This window comes from Bombus bifarius, unplaced genomic scaffold (assembly GCF_011952205.1).
Source record: "Bombus bifarius isolate JDL3187 unplaced genomic scaffold, Bbif_JDL3187 scf7180000008014, whole genome shotgun sequence".
Classification (NCBI taxonomy): domain Eukaryota; kingdom Metazoa; phylum Arthropoda; class Insecta; order Hymenoptera; family Apidae; genus Bombus; species Bombus bifarius.
The window spans coordinates 1,494,097-1,513,014 of NW_022884390.1; the positions used below are offsets into that span (position 1 = coordinate 1,494,097).

The 18,918-nt window shown below is 34.2% G+C and overlaps 2 protein-coding genes and 2 long non-coding RNA genes across 7 annotated transcripts; 3 read left to right on the forward strand and 1 right to left on the reverse strand.

Moving 5' to 3' along the window:
• Positions 1-2,425: 2,425 nt before the first annotated feature.
• On the reverse strand, positions 2,426-12,390 carry LOC117206924 (beta-1,3-galactosyltransferase 5). 3 transcript variants are annotated; one of them, XM_033446630.1, is made up of 3 exons: positions 12,264-12,390; positions 3,277-3,870; positions 2,426-2,989 (listed from the first exon to the last, which is right to left on the reverse strand). In XM_033446630.1, exons 2-3 carry the CDS (start codon positions 3,830-3,832, stop codon positions 2,475-2,477), a joined length of 1,071 nt encoding a protein of 356 aa, XP_033302521.1. In that variant the 5' UTR covers positions 3,833-3,870; positions 12,264-12,390; the 3' UTR covers positions 2,426-2,474. The 3 variants fall into 3 exon arrangements, with proteins under 3 accessions (XP_033302521.1, XP_033302520.1, XP_033302518.1); XM_033446629.1 differs by lacking the exon at positions 12,264-12,390 and adding an exon at positions 10,101-10,557; XM_033446627.1 differs by lacking the exon at positions 12,264-12,390 and adding an exon at positions 10,094-10,556.
• LOC117206926 lies at positions 3,779-5,231 on the forward strand. 2 transcript variants are annotated; one of them, XR_004487452.1, is made up of 3 exons: positions 3,779-3,891; positions 4,312-4,413; positions 4,550-5,231. It is a non-coding gene; the product is annotated as an uncharacterized LOC117206926 (long non-coding RNA). The 2 variants fall into 2 exon arrangements; XR_004487451.1 differs by having other exon boundaries at positions 3,865-4,413.
• On the forward strand, positions 7,814-10,475 carry LOC117206925. The gene is made up of 2 exons (XR_004487450.1): positions 7,814-8,244; positions 9,383-10,475. It is a non-coding gene; the product is annotated as an uncharacterized LOC117206925 (long non-coding RNA).
• LOC117206923 (NAD-dependent protein deacetylase Sirt6) lies at positions 11,606-16,566 on the forward strand. The gene is made up of 7 exons (XM_033446626.1): positions 11,606-12,244; positions 12,387-12,514; positions 13,597-13,715; positions 13,798-13,921; positions 14,013-14,186; positions 14,522-14,645; positions 14,822-16,566. Exons 1-7 carry the CDS (start codon positions 12,179-12,181, stop codon positions 15,308-15,310), a joined length of 1,224 nt encoding a protein of 407 aa, XP_033302517.1. The 5' UTR covers positions 11,606-12,178; the 3' UTR covers positions 15,311-16,566.
• The last annotated feature ends 2,352 nt before the right edge of the window (positions 16,567-18,918 follow it).

The window sequence follows — 18,918 nt, forward strand, 5'->3', positions numbered from 1 at the left end:
AATATTCGAAACAATTCGACATGTCTCAAAAAGCGAATAAAATTATTTTTGGGGTTATAGATAGCGTGCAATTGAAACAATCCGTAGTTTATTGAAATTATAAGTATTTTACTCCATTACTATATAAACATGTTCGATAATATACAATGAAAAAACCTTCGGTTTTTTCTACATAATGTGACGAAAATGCTGCTATAGTTAATATAAATTAAATAAATAAAAAAAAAGTTGTTTAATCCACATCAGAGAATAATAGACATGATACTTTGCTAACTAATAGTCACCAACATTTTGTACGTATATCTATAAGTGTATACAGAACAATTCAGAATTTACAGATCTCCATTGCAGCAACAGTGAAGCGTATTATATTAATTGTTACCGTTTAACACATATATTCTCTCTCTCTCTCTCTCTCTCTCGCCATTTTACAGAGAAATTCATGCGCTTCTTTTGCAAATCGTATTCGTTGTATTCTAGATTGAAACAAAGAGAGAAAACGACAGAACAACCGAGATTTAAATATGTATATCGTCGGTTTGCCAGAAGGTTGATATACTTAAAAAATTGTTACTTCTATAATGAAAAAATTAGTTCTATAGAAAAAATTTATTTATTAAGATGAAAATATACTATTTAATAAGAATAACATACTTTAAAATAATATTTTAATCCTTTTTTTAGTAGTAAATAATATACACAAATAATATATACCCAGAACGTAAAACCTTTCTTGTAATTTATTATCTATAGGTGCTAAACGTAAATGGCAGAATGCAGGGAGGGAAAAAGTTGCATAATTGTATAAACATACAGAAGCACAAACTGCTAAAATTACAGAATTGTGTACTATACAATTGGGTACTAACAATGAAATGAGCTCAAGGTTGCAAAAGATAGAATGTGAACTTGAGATAATGCAACATTACACAAACTCAGAATATTTCAAATGCGATACAGAGAATCAGTAGCCAAAACAAGAGAACTTAGCTGGCAAAACGTCCAGGGTGATGAAACTAGAAGAAATAGTTACACGCGAGCATAATCAATTAGTCGAAGTTAGCCCAAAATTGAATTTAGGAAATACCAAAACTACAGATTTGGAGATTAAGCTAATAAATGAACAAGAATCCAAACACTGCCGTTAATTATAAAACGATTTCATTGTTAAATAGTTAAGTAATTAATAATTTCCAATTTGAAACCTATATTAAATAGATTTCCTGAAAAATATATTATTGTCAATTGCAATTTTTAATGGGAAACTTTTTATATAAAACATATTGCTTGAAAAATATAATATTTTCAATTGTATTACTCTCCTAGCAAACCAACTGAATATAATTATAACATATGTGTGTGTGTGTGTGTGTGTACATACGTATACTGAGGTATATTGCATCATCGATAAATATGAAAATTGATAGAAAGAAAGGTGCGTGTAGGTTCAAGATCCATGTTTTCGCTAATCATTCAAGGAGCTGAAAATTAGAATTTCATTCGAATCGTCAGATAAACGATTCGCGTTACAAGAACAAGAATTTCCAGTTTTTAAGCCCTCCTAACTCGCGAATGGACCCTTGATTTGGGGTTATACTTATTGGTACCTAATAATCTCATTTCATATAATCAGATTTTATATAACAATTTGATATCTTAAATTTTGAATTGAATATCTATAAATTTGTTTGTATTCCTCGATCGCTTTCTGGCCCTATAATCTTGGGATTATAATACATTTGTTTTTGCATCAGTTGATTCACAAAAAGGAAAATTTCATTATGCGATGTTAATATGATATGCATCGCTTGATCATTTTTAATTAATTAGTCAGATAGTTTTAATTAAATTAGTCGGATATACAACACCAAACAAGGAACATACAAATCATTGTGCGTTGATTGTGATGCGCTTCATCAAATCAGACACGCTTTTAAGAATTTTATTGAAACGTTGATTACGTAATATAGCCGTAAGATAGCCGTCACACAGATATAAAATTACGAAAAAAATTATAATATTACTTTTATAGTATCATTATGGAAAAGCCAACCACAATAAAAAAATATTATATTATTCCGAAATATATGATTCGATATTTAGAAAAAATTTCCCTTGCAACGAAGTATAATACTGTAAAAATACTGTGCAAAAAATTGAACACTCACGAAGAGAATTATATCCGTAGAGAATTGAAATGCAGGAAAAGTGTGCAAAATATCAAGTACCAGAGAAATTTTTTGTCGTATTAAATAAGAAAAAGATTTATGCATCTGCCTTATTGTTAATAAAATTTAATAATCGAAATGTTTCGTTTGAGAATTAATTTTTAACCCTTGTTTATATCTAAAGGTTACTGGGGATAGGCAAATGAAAGAATTTTAAATCGCGACGACGCTTTTTCATCTGAAAAATTATCTTGAGGATAAAAATGATCACAGATGCATAAATGTCTTTCGCTCATTCGAAATGTTTCAGTTCGCTAGGCTTTCGCTGCTAGGCCGTGGTTTAGTGACCAAGCTCTGTAAGGCTCTTATCTCGTTTTCAGTAAGGTTTGGAGGTCCGAACAGAAACTCCCTACGAGAATTTGGATTTGATAGAAGGTCCTGCATATTCTCGTTAGTTAGCACCAAGTAATGCAGAGAGGTTTGTGTTAAATTTACTTTCCTAGCTAACGTCCCGGTAATATGAACATCGTCGATCCAGAAATATGGCTCTTTCTGTGCCTCACGATACAAAAGAAATACGCTATCGGGAGAGTAGAGTATAGCCCATCCGGCACAATACGCAGGATAGTGTCTGCCAGGATATTCTCGAGGGGAGACTCTCCATTTGGAACGCCAGGATCTCTTCACGGTACCCGTCGGTAGAAGATCGCACAGGATCAATCGTCTGGCTCCCCATGGCGATAAATCACGCGTCAAGAAATCCAGCATGGCAGGTATATGAACAAAAACATCATCGTCTAATTTTAATATATATTTGGCACCTGAAACGGTAAAGAAAAGGAACATCTTTCAGAAAATTCACATTTATAAAGAATATATTTCCGTAATAAATTCATATTTATCACAGAAATTTACAATTATAGATTTGCCCATTGTTCCATCATATTTGATAATATTAAGAAATCTTTCTTAAGAATACCTGATAATAAACATACGTTTATCATCGGCTATGAAAGAATTAACGAAATATCATCTGGCAATAAAAGAAAAGAATTCCGCTATATTTAATGGATTAAAGAATTATTCAAAATATCACACAAAAACTTACTTGGACAATGATACGTAGCCCACTTCAATGCCATCACATGCTTGTAAGTCATGTTTCTGTAGGCATCGAGAAAGTTGCCTTGTATCAAATCTTTGAATTTTCTATTCTCCTCTTCCAGCATCGTCTGATATTCATCAGACGAGCCGACGAAGAAGAGGAGCGCCACCTCCGGAGATTGCTGGCCCCATGTCTCCCTGACCACGTTTCTCTTAACAAAGTTTTCGGGAGCCGAATGAACCAGCATCAGCAGCAACGGGTGCGTCCGGTTGCACGGGTCATTGTTGATCGTGAACCGGAAGTCCTTTATGTCGATCAAGGTGGATTTGTCACCGAACGAAAGTTCGTGCAGTAAATACGGCTGCGGGGAGAGCGTCACGTTTCCGGGAAGGATTAGCAGATATCCCGGTGCCGACGCGCCGCTGCTGTACGGCGTCGGTGAACCGGAGCTGTCGATGCGAAGCCAGAAGGAGAAGCATCCAGTCAGTGCCAAGGCGACCACGAAAATCAGAGTGTAAGGCGACGTACCGGAGGCATGGAGTCGCCGCTTATCCAGCATACTAACGAGTCCCTTACATCATACACGTCTAAGTCCGGCTGAAGAAGATAAACACTTGCGTTAGATTTTATTCGTCATTTTGATAAGAGTGTTTCGTAAATAGGTGAACAAACTTTGGTATCGTATTTTCTACGCATTTCAAGAAAATGAAAGAAAAGTCTATAAAGGTCAGGGAACTCTTGCTTCTCAAGATGTGAGCACTTGTTCTGGAAATTTTCAATGAAGCGTTTTTTTATCAGGTTCTATACATTTTATTTTCATAGTACAACATTTTTCTAATCATACATAGAATTAATCAATCGATATGTGAATGTTATAGTAAATGTAAGTACTTCTCGAAGCCGCTGTAGTTGCCACGTGTAGAATTATGAACACTAACTATATATTTCCGAAACATCTTGTACATAATATTAGTTGTTACATATAGTTTTATATTATATATAAATATGATTATATGCTCTATAATATTTCTTTCATAGATAATAACGGGAAAGTTCGTGAACTCCTGAAGTGGACGGTTCAAGCTGTAGATATATAAGTTGAGGAGTATATACAACAGTGATTTCGTTTGTGAAGAACATGTGCGTCACAACTCACTGCTATAATCTTCAATATTGTATCTCACCTTCTTCATATACTTTTAATAGTCGATCATTTCTTGAATATTACAATACAAGTAGCGATAATACAAAATAATAAGATTGTTTAATTTTCCAGAGGTTGACAAATTAAAGATCAATACCTAAATATCAATTCAACAAGAATCAACGTTGAAACGCGTAGACTTTTGAGTTGGTATGCTTCCAGCTGGATGAAAGACAGCCAATTATCGATATTTTAGGTGTACCTTGAACTAACGTCGAACTTAGATCGCTAATAACATTCACTGATAAATGGCAAAAGCGCTTGCGGCCAGTTGAACATTTGAAGGAGGCGAAATTATAATAAAACTAAATGAAAGTGCATACCAGATGAATTATAAGTGAACGATTTAAATGTACGTGTATATTCTACAATCTCCTACGGACGACTGACACGGTGCTCACGTCGATAAATTATCTTTGATTTTTCACAGGATTTTTCACAGGAAATGTTATAACTAACTATATATAAAATATAGTTTGTATATTTTTGTACATAAGTTGGTGATTCTGTATGATACCATATCAGTGATAACTGATACTTGAGATTAATATAGATAAAAATGTGACAATTATTTGATATGTGTAACTTGTGTAACGTGTTATGTTTTGCTCGTTGTATCTGTAGACAATTTAATTTTTATACAGTTTAAGGACAGAGATATCTCATACGTGATTATATAACTATAATTTCATTTAAAAACTTTTGGCACATCTTGTATTTGTTCTGTTAATAATGCACAGGAAGGTATAGGCGAGTTAGGTATTATCCCTTTGAATAATTTCCATCCTCCCATGACCGTGAACAGTTTAAAAGTCTATGTTTCAAATATAGCTTCTCCGAGGTTATAGCATTTGTTTAAAAACGTATAGATTAATTTCAGTTTCGAAAGGCCCTGGTGGCCGATAGACATGAAACTTGAGGGGGCTTGATGAAAGGGGAGCAGGAGAGTGTGAGCCGCAAATATAAAATTTTAGTTTCTGGTATTTATTTATTGATATATTTCCAAGATATTGATACAGAACTTGCAGTACTGTACATTAAATCCTGTCTATACTGATGTTACTAATGCAAGCGTCATTACTGAAATAACGTCACCATCGCCGTCGACTGTCGAGCAGCCAATGATGCAATAGCGATATCGGCTTTGGTATCTATGGGGTGTTCCACTTACAACCCGGCCATTTCTTTTTAAGCTACGTTATATTTACATCTTAATTTCGCTGGCCAAAAAATATTGGGTTACACTGTACTTAGTGTAATTTTGGATACCGTACCGGATACTGTCCGGATGGAGATAGAAAAGTACGAGTAATATCGGTTAGAACTAAGCTATATATTTTTCTTGTCGAAAGGCTACTTTGCCAATTTCGGTGATCTCAAAATATGTTGAGAAATTTTATATTTTGAACAACTTTTTCCTATACAGGTAACCAATGGTTGGCCTTAGTTTTCGAGTTATACGCAAAATATTTCGCCATTCCGCTTTAGTTTTCAAGCTGGCTTAGGTTAATATTAGGTGAAGTAAAAAGTTCTGAGCGCTTTTTCGCTTTATTTCGACGATGAAATTAACATAGTCAAGATTATTCGATTTAGATTAAATATGCGCCGTTTTGTTCGATTACTTTTGTCCATTTTGAAGGCAATTTCATAATTCCGCGGTTGAAGAAGTCCTCGTCCCTATTGGTAAAAAACTTGACCAGCTCATTTTCACAAGCCTCTCTTGAGGCCAGTTTTGTACCATCAAGAAAATTTTGCAAAAACTTAAAAAGGTGATAATCGCTTGGTGCCAGGTCTGGACTGTACGGCGGATGCGATAGAACCTCCCAGCCAAGCTCTCGGAGCTTCTGACGCGTCGTTAAAGATGTGTGCGGCCTGGCGTTGTCTTGATGGAACACAACACCTTTCCTATTGGCCAATTCTGGCCGCTTCTGGTCGATCGCCTGCTTCAGTCTGGTCAGTTGTTGACAATAGAGGTCCGAATTAAGTGTTTGCCCCGATGGGAGCAGCTCATAATGGATGATTCCCTTCCAATCCCACCAAACACACAATAAAACCTTCTTGGCCGTTAATCCACGCTTGGCGATCGTTTGGGCCGGCCCACCGCGATTGGACCACGATCTTTTTCGGCTGTTGTTCTCGTATGTGACCCATTTTTCATCGCCAGTCACCATCCGCTTCAAAAATGGGTCGATTTCGTTACGTCTCAACAAAGAATCGCAGGCATCAATTCGGTCCAAAAGGTTCTTTTGCGTCAATTCATGTGGCACCCATACGTCGAGCTTCTTCTTGAGACCAGCCTTATGCAAATGGTTCCAAACGGTTTTCTGGCTAATCTTCAGTTCCTGGGCAATGGAATAAGTGCTCACATGCCGGTCCGACTCGACGATTTCCATGATTTTATCCACATTTTCGACGATTGGCCTACCAGAGCGTGCCTCATCTTCGACGTCCATATTACCAGAACGGAATCGTTGGAACCACCGCTTTGCTGTTGCATTCGATACTGTACTGGGTCCATAAACAGCACAAATTTTTTTGGCCGCCTGCTCCGCCTTTTCACCTTGGTCGTAGTGGTACTGAAGAATGTATCGAATTTTCTCTTTTTTTATCTCCATTTTCGAACGCTGTAACACACAACTGGCTTCACCGAACACAAAACTGACAAAGAACCTTTTTGATGCGTAATATCACCTTGAAATCGGTGTATACTATGACTCGATGCGATGTGCACATCGTGAGATATGGCTCACTAAAGACATCTAGCGAAAAACGCTCAGAACTTTTTACTTAACCTAATACTAATGTTAATCCAGCATTTGATAGCTTAAACACTTTAAGGAATAATTAAATAAAATATAAAACATCCTTTGTGCGGCTGAAGTTACAATGATCTATTTTACTTGAAACACCCTATAGATACTGAGGCGGATATTGCTGCTGTATCATCGCCTACTTAAGAGTTCACGGCGATGACTACTACAGCAACGACGGCTGTATTAATATCGTCTGTATAGACAGAATTCAATGTATACATTTCTAAATGTCTAAAAAATGTTTAATATTTTATATTTGGGGTCCATCACCGCCATCAAATTTCGAGTCGATAGGTTACCGGGGCCTTTCGGAACTTCAACCCAGTAACGTTCCCATTTGGTTTATTTATATCCCTTTATCATTCAATAATTACTTCAAAGTAATATGTAATGCAAAGATTATTACATATTATTTAATCATTGAACTATATAAAATTTGATGAAAAGATAATAACGATATTTTTCTTATAGATAAAAAGTATTCTTCCCTTCGGAAGCCATTTTTTCCAGTTCAAAATTTTCAAAACTCTTCTGTCGACATTCTCGTTCGATTTCTAAACATAACGTTCTTTAATGAATTGTTTTCTGTAATGTAGGAATAATAGCTGGTGACACCGGCTATTTATCAAAAAATTACAGCGCTTATCGCATGGATATATCGGCCATTCGGTCGACGTGGCAGTGTTCAACGATCCTCAAAGCCTAAAACATCTTGTTCAGGTTCTACATTATTTTTTCATATAAAATCAGTGTATTTTCGATGCACTCAGTGCGACTCAAAATAATTTTTTTATCTCTTTTATATGGAAATATAAAAATAAGGCTGGTAGCCTTTCGTTACTTCATAGACATCCTAGATCACTAGATCTTGGAAAGTATATAGGACACTCCGCTGCATAGGAAAGAACATAGTAATTGCGTCACGACTTATTTAATCGATACATAAATATTCGTGTAAGTACCAAAAAACTTGTTACATATAAATTCCATTCTTTGGCTACTAATGTTCGTATTTAACGAGATCAATACACATAATAATAAGTCAAGTGTGAAAAACATAATTTTGTGCATGTGAAAGAGTAATATATATATTTATTTATTTTTTAAAGTAATGTACACACGCACAGTAATGTATACACACGTATATATTACTTTGTATGTGTGCGCGCGCGCGTATGCGTGTGATGTATGTACTACATATTTCATTGTTTCGAGGAATTTTAATGCAAATGATTACTGTTAAGGGTAACTTATAACGGGTGATAACCTTTCACCCGAGATTAGCTTTCATTACATGATTACCAACTTCAAAATAAATAATTCCGCACTTATGATATCATAACAAATGCAGAGAATTATTATATTGACTTTATTATTTTAATTTTTTATTTTAACATAAATTTTTTATTTTAAATACAGAACATTTTTATGTTGAGTAAATAAAATTCATATTACCAACGTTTTGATTAACTTTTTATAAGTTGTTAATTATCTGTAACTTGTAGAGATTGAAAGAAAAATTACTACAAATATTTTTGTGAACAAATTTAAACACCATATTACTGTAAACCGTGCTAAATTACGCAGCGTTTAGAAAGTGCTGTGAAAAAATCAACATTCCAGAACCTTCACTTTTGATATTCCGAAAACGTTTGAAACTTATTGTATTACAAAATAATATTATAGTATAAACACGTTTTGTTTTCTAAAGATCCTCATCTCTGTTTCCTCGAAACAAAGGAAACATTACAAAGCTGGTTGCTTTACATGCTTCATTAATAAGTCACAGAGAAACTTGTTACTTGTTACACACCTCGGGCCTCGACAATTAGATAGATAATTTATGAAACAATGTACATACATAATTTCCCTTATCAATTTCGCAAGTTGAAATATTTTTATAAATAATAATGTTCGAAATTTTTATTTCTAGACAAATATCTTTTTAATATATATCGTTTTTAATATAATATATATGATATATTTATTAAATATTTCTATTATAATTGTCAAATTTATACAATATTAATATACGCATTATATTCTAAATATAAATTTCTAAGTAAATCGTTTAATATATTATCTTTTTCAGGAAGCTAACTTTCTTGTCATGAGAATATGCAGGATATTTCTACCTCTTTTCGCAAAATGCTAGTATCATATTCTACGATTAAAAATAAGAGAAAAATGTTATATAAACATAGATTCAAATATGCTTTATTAAAAAATTATAACAAAGATTCAAAATAACAGACTAGTTTTCGTTCAATGGAGTATATGAACAAATTGGTGATTTATGTAGTTCCATCTTAATGACATCTATTCTTATCTATCTATTCTTCTATTCTTATAGTGTATCGATAATGAAAACCGTAACTGTTTTTGTCATAATTTTTTAAGAAAGCATTTTTAAGCCTATGTGTATATAACATTTTTCTCTTATTTTTACTCTTAGAATATGCTGGTGTCATTTTACGGGAAAAAATAGGGACACCCTATATATAAAACAAGGATATACTGTAATATATAATTTATTATGTTACTATAATATCATTTAATCAATTTCTAATATACATATATTGTTTTCTTTTAGAGTGATAATTCATCTTCTCATAAGAATGTACATGAAACAAAAAGAAGCTTTTGCTAATCGTGCAACATACGCATCATCCTCAAACACTACTATCGCCTAAACGCTTCTATCGAGAAACGAAAACAAAAGCATCATGCCACAGTACCGAAAAATAGCAAATGTGTAACCCGACCCGACCCAACGGAAAAAAAGCAGAAAAATTATACTTACAACTTACGTGCGATAAAGAGCAATGAAGACTTCGCAGCATCTGTCGCCCAGTTAGAAATCTTGTCTTACACATTCGGCACAGTTGACATTAATGCCTCGACGTCGCTGAAGCGTAGTATAATGTAATCACAGGGAGTTTGAGGTTATGCTAGATGAACGTTAACGACAACGTCGTATTTAACGGCTGGCATATCACTATTGGGCCAAGAAAACGTAAACGCGCGTTCTCGAAAGGAAAAGCTACGTGAACGTCAACAGAATGTGGATATCTCGGATTGTTCAACAGCTCTGTTCCTTTTTTTCCTGACACCCTTCATTTTTCCCTTCCTCTTTATTTGTTTAATCGTATGCCTCTCTATACGACCGAGACAGATCGAACCATGTGTAGAAAAATTAGCTAGGATATGAAACCCACAGTGAGATGCCGTGGCCAAAGAGCGAAGTCCATTTGAGCCATGAGTCGATGGTGAACACGGTGTTCCCACCCTACGACTCTGCGCCGTCTATTGGGCGCACCCTCTTCAGTCGGCCTTGCGCATCGCGTCAAATGCGGGAGATTCAAGTGACAAACCTTATCGATTCTCTCATTTCTTTGATATAATTTTTATTAGAGATCATGATTTTGAACTAGTATTAATACACTTGATCTGTCAATATTCGACTACATAGTATTAAAAAGACACGTGTACTTGTACATTATATGTGTCCTTATCCTAAGCCGTGCATAATTGTATAATTAAGATTATTATTGTTTAACTAATGTTCGACTAATTTTTTGTTTGACTAATGTTTTACTAAACGCATGCTTGCAGTAAATGTGTTATAGCCTCTATGTATACTTTTGAATTTCAAATTTTACTATTATATTCACGATAGTTATGTCTCACTATAGTGCTAATGAAATTTCAAAAAGTTTCGTACAATGCATATAATGTATTTATAAAAATTGTCTGTGGTAAGTATCCGAATATTTTTGTGACCTGTTGTATTTAAATACACGTATATTATTTCACGTGTATTTAGTTAAGATAAATAATACAAATAATGCATGAGATTTCATAAAATTTTTTAATCGATCAATTATTTTTGTATCTTTACAGATTTATGAATAAATTGGATAACATGAAAGAGTATACCGTGTCATTTGTTTTAGACTTAGAATCTTTTTAAGTAGTATTGTTAAAAGAATGAATTATGATATAATATTTCATTTAACTTTTACATATCAAAGTCCTCTTATTAATTTTGTGCAAATTGTAATGACTAAGAGTACCAGACTTTCAATGTTCAACTTCTAAATATTCAAAATGGCATTTCTCTTATTATTTTATTTAAACATATTAACTTATTTCACTTTATACAACGATATTTAAGACTAAGATATCTAAGACTAAGTAGAATATAAGAATTTATTTATATAGAAAAATTTGTGAAATCATAGGGGATCGTACCAATATTTATTATAAAATTCATGTCAAAATGCTTTAAACGTCAGCGAAAGCACAGATACAAAGTAGCGCTGGAAACTTTACAGGGCGAATCGATAGGAAGAGGAAAGCGGTAAGAAGAACGAAAACGCGCGCTTTATATCGCACTTTACAGTTCTTCAACTAAACAACTAATTGTTTCAAATATTACCGCGAACGAATTTTAATCGCAAAGAGTGGCTGTAGATGGCGCTGATTGTCGGCGGCATGAATTGAATGGACGCGAGAAACTCAAGCGTCTGCAGCGCTATAGCCACCTCTCCCTGGGGCGCATCCTGCGCATGCGTTGCACGTTTATTATCTTCTTTCTGTTCAAGTGCCATTTCATTGCATGCAGTGCAGTCTATAAAACAGAATGCGTTCTCGGTGGATCTCGAGTTTCCTATCACTTATCGTCATTCGTAGCGTATAAACATAACAGCACGCGGTCATTAACTTACAAATTGTTTACGTGTCGTCCGACACATGGGAAATCGTTGATATCGTGCACGAAATGCCAGTTTTCGTCTAATAAAAAACACGATCGAGCCATTGTTAGCGTCGTAGTCGAGGGTTTTCGAAGTCGAATAATTTGTTGAGCGATAACGCGCGAGCAAAAATGTCATGCAGCTACGCGGACGGTCTCTCGCAGTACGAAAACAAAGGAGTGCTGGGCCTGGAAGAGGTAAAAACCGTTTATTCACCATCGCCCGTTTGGCGGGAGTCGGCCATCCGCGACGATTTCCAATCGTTCGCCCACCCGATGTGTGAAAACTTAACTATCGCTTTTTTTTTATTTCCTTCTCTTTCCTTCCTTTTTTTTATAGAGATACGACAGCGTTGAGGCGTTGCGACTGAAGTGCGGCCTTCTAGCCGATTGGATACAGGCGGCACGGCACGTAGTCGTTCACACCGGCGCCGGCATCAGCACTGCTGCGGGCATTCCGGATTTTCGGTGATTATCATTTGTAATTTTTCGCTCGAATCCCCACCCTACTTCTAACTACTTTCATCCCCTCTCCCCGAGCAGCTCCCGATCGGCTCTCCCGTAATTCCGATTCTCTGCTTATGCGTTCGAAAGCGCCACTGGGCCAATTCTTTTAAATTAATCGAGCGGGAATAACGGAAGCGGCGAAGAAACAGCCCGAAATATTTCCTTTCGAATCGACGCGTCCACCATTGTTGCATGCGACAATGCCTCACCGTGATCTATCCCAAAACGCTGATTAACTTATGAAATCGAGCAGAAACCATCGAATTAACTCAAGTTTTCTGAAATAAATGCAGAGATAGAATGATAGCTAATAATTCTAATAATTATCTTTTTTTTTATTTTACGAAAAAGCTATGTGAATTAATTTTTTAAATAAATAATTATTCTTTTATCCTATATATAGTACGTAATGTAATTATATTACTTTATGTTGTGTGTGTGTGTGTGCGTGCGCGCGTGTGTGTTATATGTAACACACATATGTAACATGTTACATACACACATACACATATGTCACACACACACACACACACACACACACACACACACACACACACACACACACAAAACATATGCCATTTTTTATAATTTAAATACATTATCTTTTCTATCATAAGTAAAAAATTATGAATTTTATGATAAATAATAATTTAATTGAAATTAACGTTCAATTATATTTTTTATTTTTTATATATCTATTATGTTTTGTTTCTTTTTATGTTATATTTCATATATGAGTCGCACACAAGCCCTACTAATTAACTCCATAAATTGGAAAGTAGGAAGAGATGATGATACAACATTATCTTTTAATATATATTTTAGAATTTATTGTTATTATCATGTTATCTCTCTGATAAATTAACTTGTGAAAATAGGTCATCTACTTTTTGAAAAATGATTAATAATCTACTTAGATAATGAAATTGAAAAATTGACAAAAAATAAAGTTGATCAGTTTGGCTTTTGAGAGACTCATATATATATATATATATATTGAATATTTCTAATAATTTCCATATACTATGTATATGGTTTCTTAGAGGTACAAACGGAGTATGGACATTAGAGCAGAAAGGTTTGAAACCTACAATGAACATTTCTTTTGACGAAGCAATTCCTACAAAAACACATATGGCATTGAAAAAATTAGTAGATGCTAGTGAGTACAATTATGATAATACAGAGCAATTATATACTTTCATTTCATAGAAAATTTCTGATCAATATTATTTTTCCTCCAGAAAAAGTTAAATTTATTATAAGTCAAAATATTGATGGCTTGCATCTTCGATCAGGAGTACAGAGACAGTACCTTGCAGAATTGCATGGAAATATGTTTACCGAACAATGTGATAAATGTGGAAGGTTGGTATTCTTTTCCCAAAAATTACGTTGTACAATTACAAATTTGCAAAATATTATATTTTATTTCTTTCATTTGTTAATGTTCATCTAGGCAATTTATTCGGAATTTTGCAACTAAAAGCGTAGGAAAAAAGTCCCTGGACACTGTATGTAGATCTGAGCAAATTGGTGGTCGTCCGTGCCGTGGACGCATGCATGACACCATCCTCGATTGGGAACACAACTTGCCAGACAGTGATCTATCTTTATCTGACTTACACTCTAGGTAAATCGGCAAAGTCCTCTAATGAAATAAAAGATATTAATTTTTTTTATATTGCGTCATATCACAGAGATAAGTCTCGAGGCACTGTGCAAAAGTTTTTAAACAGGCAATAAGAATATTGTAATAAAGTGAACGTACTTTGTAATATAATTTAATGTGAAAAATTTGGTATTTTTTGCGAACAGATAAAAGGAAGATTTGTAAAAACGATTCGTTGATCTGAAAAATCCTATATTGATATCTCAGGTTTTAGTTAAGAATTATTTACGACAATTATTTGGTTTGATAATGCTATTGTGGAAAAATGTATTTAATAAAAGTATATACGTTTACAGTGTCGCGGATTTAAGTATATGTCTTGGGACGACACTTCAAATTATCCCGAGCGGTAATTTACCTCTGTACACCAAAAAATACGGAGGTCGTCTTGTTATATGTAATCTACAATCCACAAAACATGTAAGACAACTTTTTATCTTTAAACTACTAACAAAGTCTTTACTCTAAACTTTGAATAATTAACCTGTTACTAATTTAATGATATATTTGTGTAAATTACTATAGCATACTGTGGTCAGTATACTCGTTTGAGTAAAAAATTAACATAATTAAAAAAACAAAGGATATTATTTTAGGACAAAAAGGCAGACTTAATTATCAATGGCAATGTTGACGAAATAATGATCAGCGTTATGAAAAAGTTAGGACTAGAGATACCCGAGTACGAAAGTACAATGGATCCTACGCGTAATTCTGACACAACGTCCAAAGAAATGGACTGGACGATACCAACGAGCAGAATAAAAGAAATGAACGTGTTGTACAAAAAGGTGTGCAAACCGATGAGAAGGAAACGGAAGACCTTCATGTACGAGCGGGAAAGAACTGATACGAAACGAGAGACGAAAACGAAGAAGCAAGCGTTCATGATGAAACAGGATATAAAAGCAGAGGATACGATGAACACAGCGAATCAGGTTTGCAACAACGCGGTAGTTCCAGAGGATATAAGCAATAACGCGGTGAAAATCGAGGACGAGATAAAAGACATAGAACAGTTCGACTTCACCGCGAACAACATGACTCAGCCAGATCCTGGGTTGGAAGTGAACGACATACTGTAGCATGATTTAAGCAGGTGGTGATCCAGCGACCTAATACTCCTATTAATCTTCAGTCTTTGTTAAATTTATTTACGAGTGCATATAGAATGGATGTTATCTGTATGTGAAGAATGCCTAAAAAAAAAGTGCTATTGATTTGTTTATACGAAAACGACAAAAGAAAACAAAAAAAAAGTAAGAAAAAAGTAAAAGTATAAGTTTATTAACCGGTAAACCGCTTTTATCGTCAAGTCAGAAAGCGCTGCAATACGTGTAAATATGTGTAGTAGTACTTTCATAATCGCTTCCATGTTCTGTCCGCTTTTTCATTACTAGTAGTTCTCTTCTTAATCAGAGAAAATCAAGAGTTTTTCCAAGTGATCTAATGTGTATCATACTCTACTGACATACACGTATATGCATGCACACCATGTTTTTCTCCATTACGATACATTAAATGTTAAGTACGTAAGATGATTTATTTAGAATCGTTTGTAAGGTGTTGAACAGAGATTTTGTAGTACAGCGTCGATCATGAGATGATCTTTCTTCAAACGGATCTTGAAATGATCGTAAAGAGCGCAGCTATAACGTGTTACGTTCAAGTGCGTTTAATTCCTATATCTATATATATTATAGGTATAATACTGTTCGTGTTTTCCACAGAAAATGAAAAGAAACATGACCAAAAAAATCTTCCATACACGAAGCGATTATCGGAAGATCCGCAGATGTTTTAAAATTGCACCGGAATAATAGTAAATACTCGTTGCTACTTTGAACGTTTAAGATTGAAATCTTTTAATAGAAAGCTCCATACGAGCCTCGGTGTTGTTTGATCGAATCTAATAGTTAAGTGTCTCTTGTTAAACGCACATACGTTTGTATAATCGTGATAGAACGACTAAAAGCGTTTTGTAGGTAAAGAATGAAACGGATAATGGGACCGCGAATGTTACTCCCTCGACAATATGTCTCCCGAGCGAGTTTAGAAGCGGAAGTGCAAAAATTTGAAAGAGAGAGAGAGAGAGAGAGAGAGATAAATAAAGTATGGAAATGCAAGCGAGTCTTTCTTATATCGGCATTCGACGCTATTTTGTCGATAGCGTTTTATAGTAGAACGCAGATTAGTGAAATGTGTAATATTTATATGTAAATAGTGATATATATGCTTGGTTGCTCCTAATAATTTATTACTTTAATTGATATTATTTACTGGACGTTACTATTAGTGAAATATTATAGCATTCGACGGGAAATAAAATTGTGGAAAGGGATTTTTGTATGATCACTATTTCCTATTCTATTTTTGATAATTTGGGAATTAAAATAAGGAAAAGGAAATGTTTAATTTTTCATCTTGATATGGTATATTCTTATTCATAAGCAAAGTTTAAACAAGGATACAAGATAATCATATACTTACACGTGCGCTACAATAATTACTTTATAGCATAATTCATTTTAAACGAATTAAGAAAAAACATCACTCCAAAGATTTAAATACATTTCGCCTCTTTAATAAATAGATCTTTTTCGTTTACATATTTTATATTTTTTTTGCGTAGACTTCACCGTCACGTTGCGCTGCGCTACATCGACGTGGAAATATTTTTGAGATCTGAAACAGCGTCTCCCGTTTTTTTATGTCAACTAGTCCTTTTTGCACTAGCGTTTTTCTTTTTTATTGTTTCAAACATTTTCCAAATAATATTGAATTCATATACATACATGAGATTACGTGAAACCGCATGTTCAAAAACATTAACGATGCAAATCGTTTCGTCAATAACATTATATAAAATAAAATTAAAATTAACAGATAATAATTCTTTTTGAGGAATTGTTTTATATTATATCTTTGAATGTATTAAAAGATTTTTCTTATATTAACAAAGAAACACCGATTCAGAGTAAATTACTAGGGCTGTTTTCCGTGACTACAAAGCATAAAAGCTAACGTTACGTTTTGATTTTCGTAATATTAATAAAAAAAATATTCCGATATTTTGTAATAAATATACATTATTGTAATAATTATACAAGCTTTCACAGATTCTTTTATCGATAATTTATGCTTCGAGCATAGATATCAACATTTTCAGTATCTCTATATTTACACATTTATAGTTTATATATCTGTATATATATACTTAGGAATTTGTTAATTCCCATTGGACACATCTATGTTTAAATCGTAACCGTTGACATCCTTAACCTTAACATTAGCATAGCGGTTATCCCATTTATATTTAGTCGAATAGGGGATTCCTTGAAATTCGACGTCACGAGTTGCTACGTATCAATAGTCAAAGCAGAGAAGTCTTCTTTTTTATACATGTACTGCGCGAACGAAATTATCGATGGATCTTAAGATTTTTCCATCGAGATCTATAATTTACGGAATAAAATTTTCAAACTATACACGTTCCACGCAGTACATATATAACATATGTGTCGAAGAAGAATCTAAGTGCTATTGACGGAACTTGAAAGGAAACGGAAAACACCCCGAATAAGTTTGCAAACGGTCGACTTTCGACGAGCGCAGACATCGATTCGCAAGCAGCCTTTCTCGCTAAAGAAGGATAAGTACGGTGAGCTTTAAGAAGGGAAAGAGAAAGAGATAAAAGTGAAGATTGATAAGAAAGGAAGAGGAAGATGATGAAAAAGAAGTATAAACCTGCATGTTTATACATTTACGAATGTATGCATAAAAGAGATCATATAATGAATGACAAAAGGCAAGAATGGAAAATTATATCAGAAGCAAAACACCGCGGAAAGAAAATAGGAGAGGAAGAAGGAAAGAAGTAATACGATTAGAAGATACAAATGTTTTATCGATTGGTTCGACTTGTATTTCTGGCGTTCACCGAGAAGGCCGATAACCGACATCAGAATCGAAGCCGACTATTTGGTATAATTGCATTTTTTTTAAACATTGTCCTCTCGGTTCCTAGGGGACTCGAACGAACGAGGACTATGCACGATACGACGTGGAACATAGACCTACCGAAATTTTTAGTTAGACTATCTATGTACAGTAATCATTTATCCGACGGAATAGAAATCGATATTACATATATATATTTATTTATATAATTATATACGATAAACTTTCTTTTCTATATTGCTCTACTTGCATATTATTGAATCGCGTTCTTCGACTTGCATGACGTCTACCGAGAAGAACGTATGCTATCTTACCGACTGGGCTTCGCGGTCCGGACTCTACGATCAATAAATCGAACGCGACTTTTCAATCTCTTTCGGTTGTCTCAGTTTTCGATTCGCGTTTCGAGACACCTTTTCCTTCAGCAAAAAACAAGTACATTGCTGACAGGGAAAACTTTCCATTTAGTGAATCTCGGTTTTAGGTACGTGACAAACAATAAATAGAAGTACGTATTATATGGCTAACTTAATTCGTTGTGTAAAATGTATCTTTGGGTTTTAGTACGGCTCGCTCGATTAATGAAGAGAAAGTCACCGATTAAATATATGCTCCGTGACGTTCTCTTGTTCCATTCCTGACCAGGGCCATAAATCTTTTGTTTTGACACGACTTTGTATTGACAAAGCTTAATCGTGCCCTTTTAATATACAACGCTAGCTCTTAGAGAAAC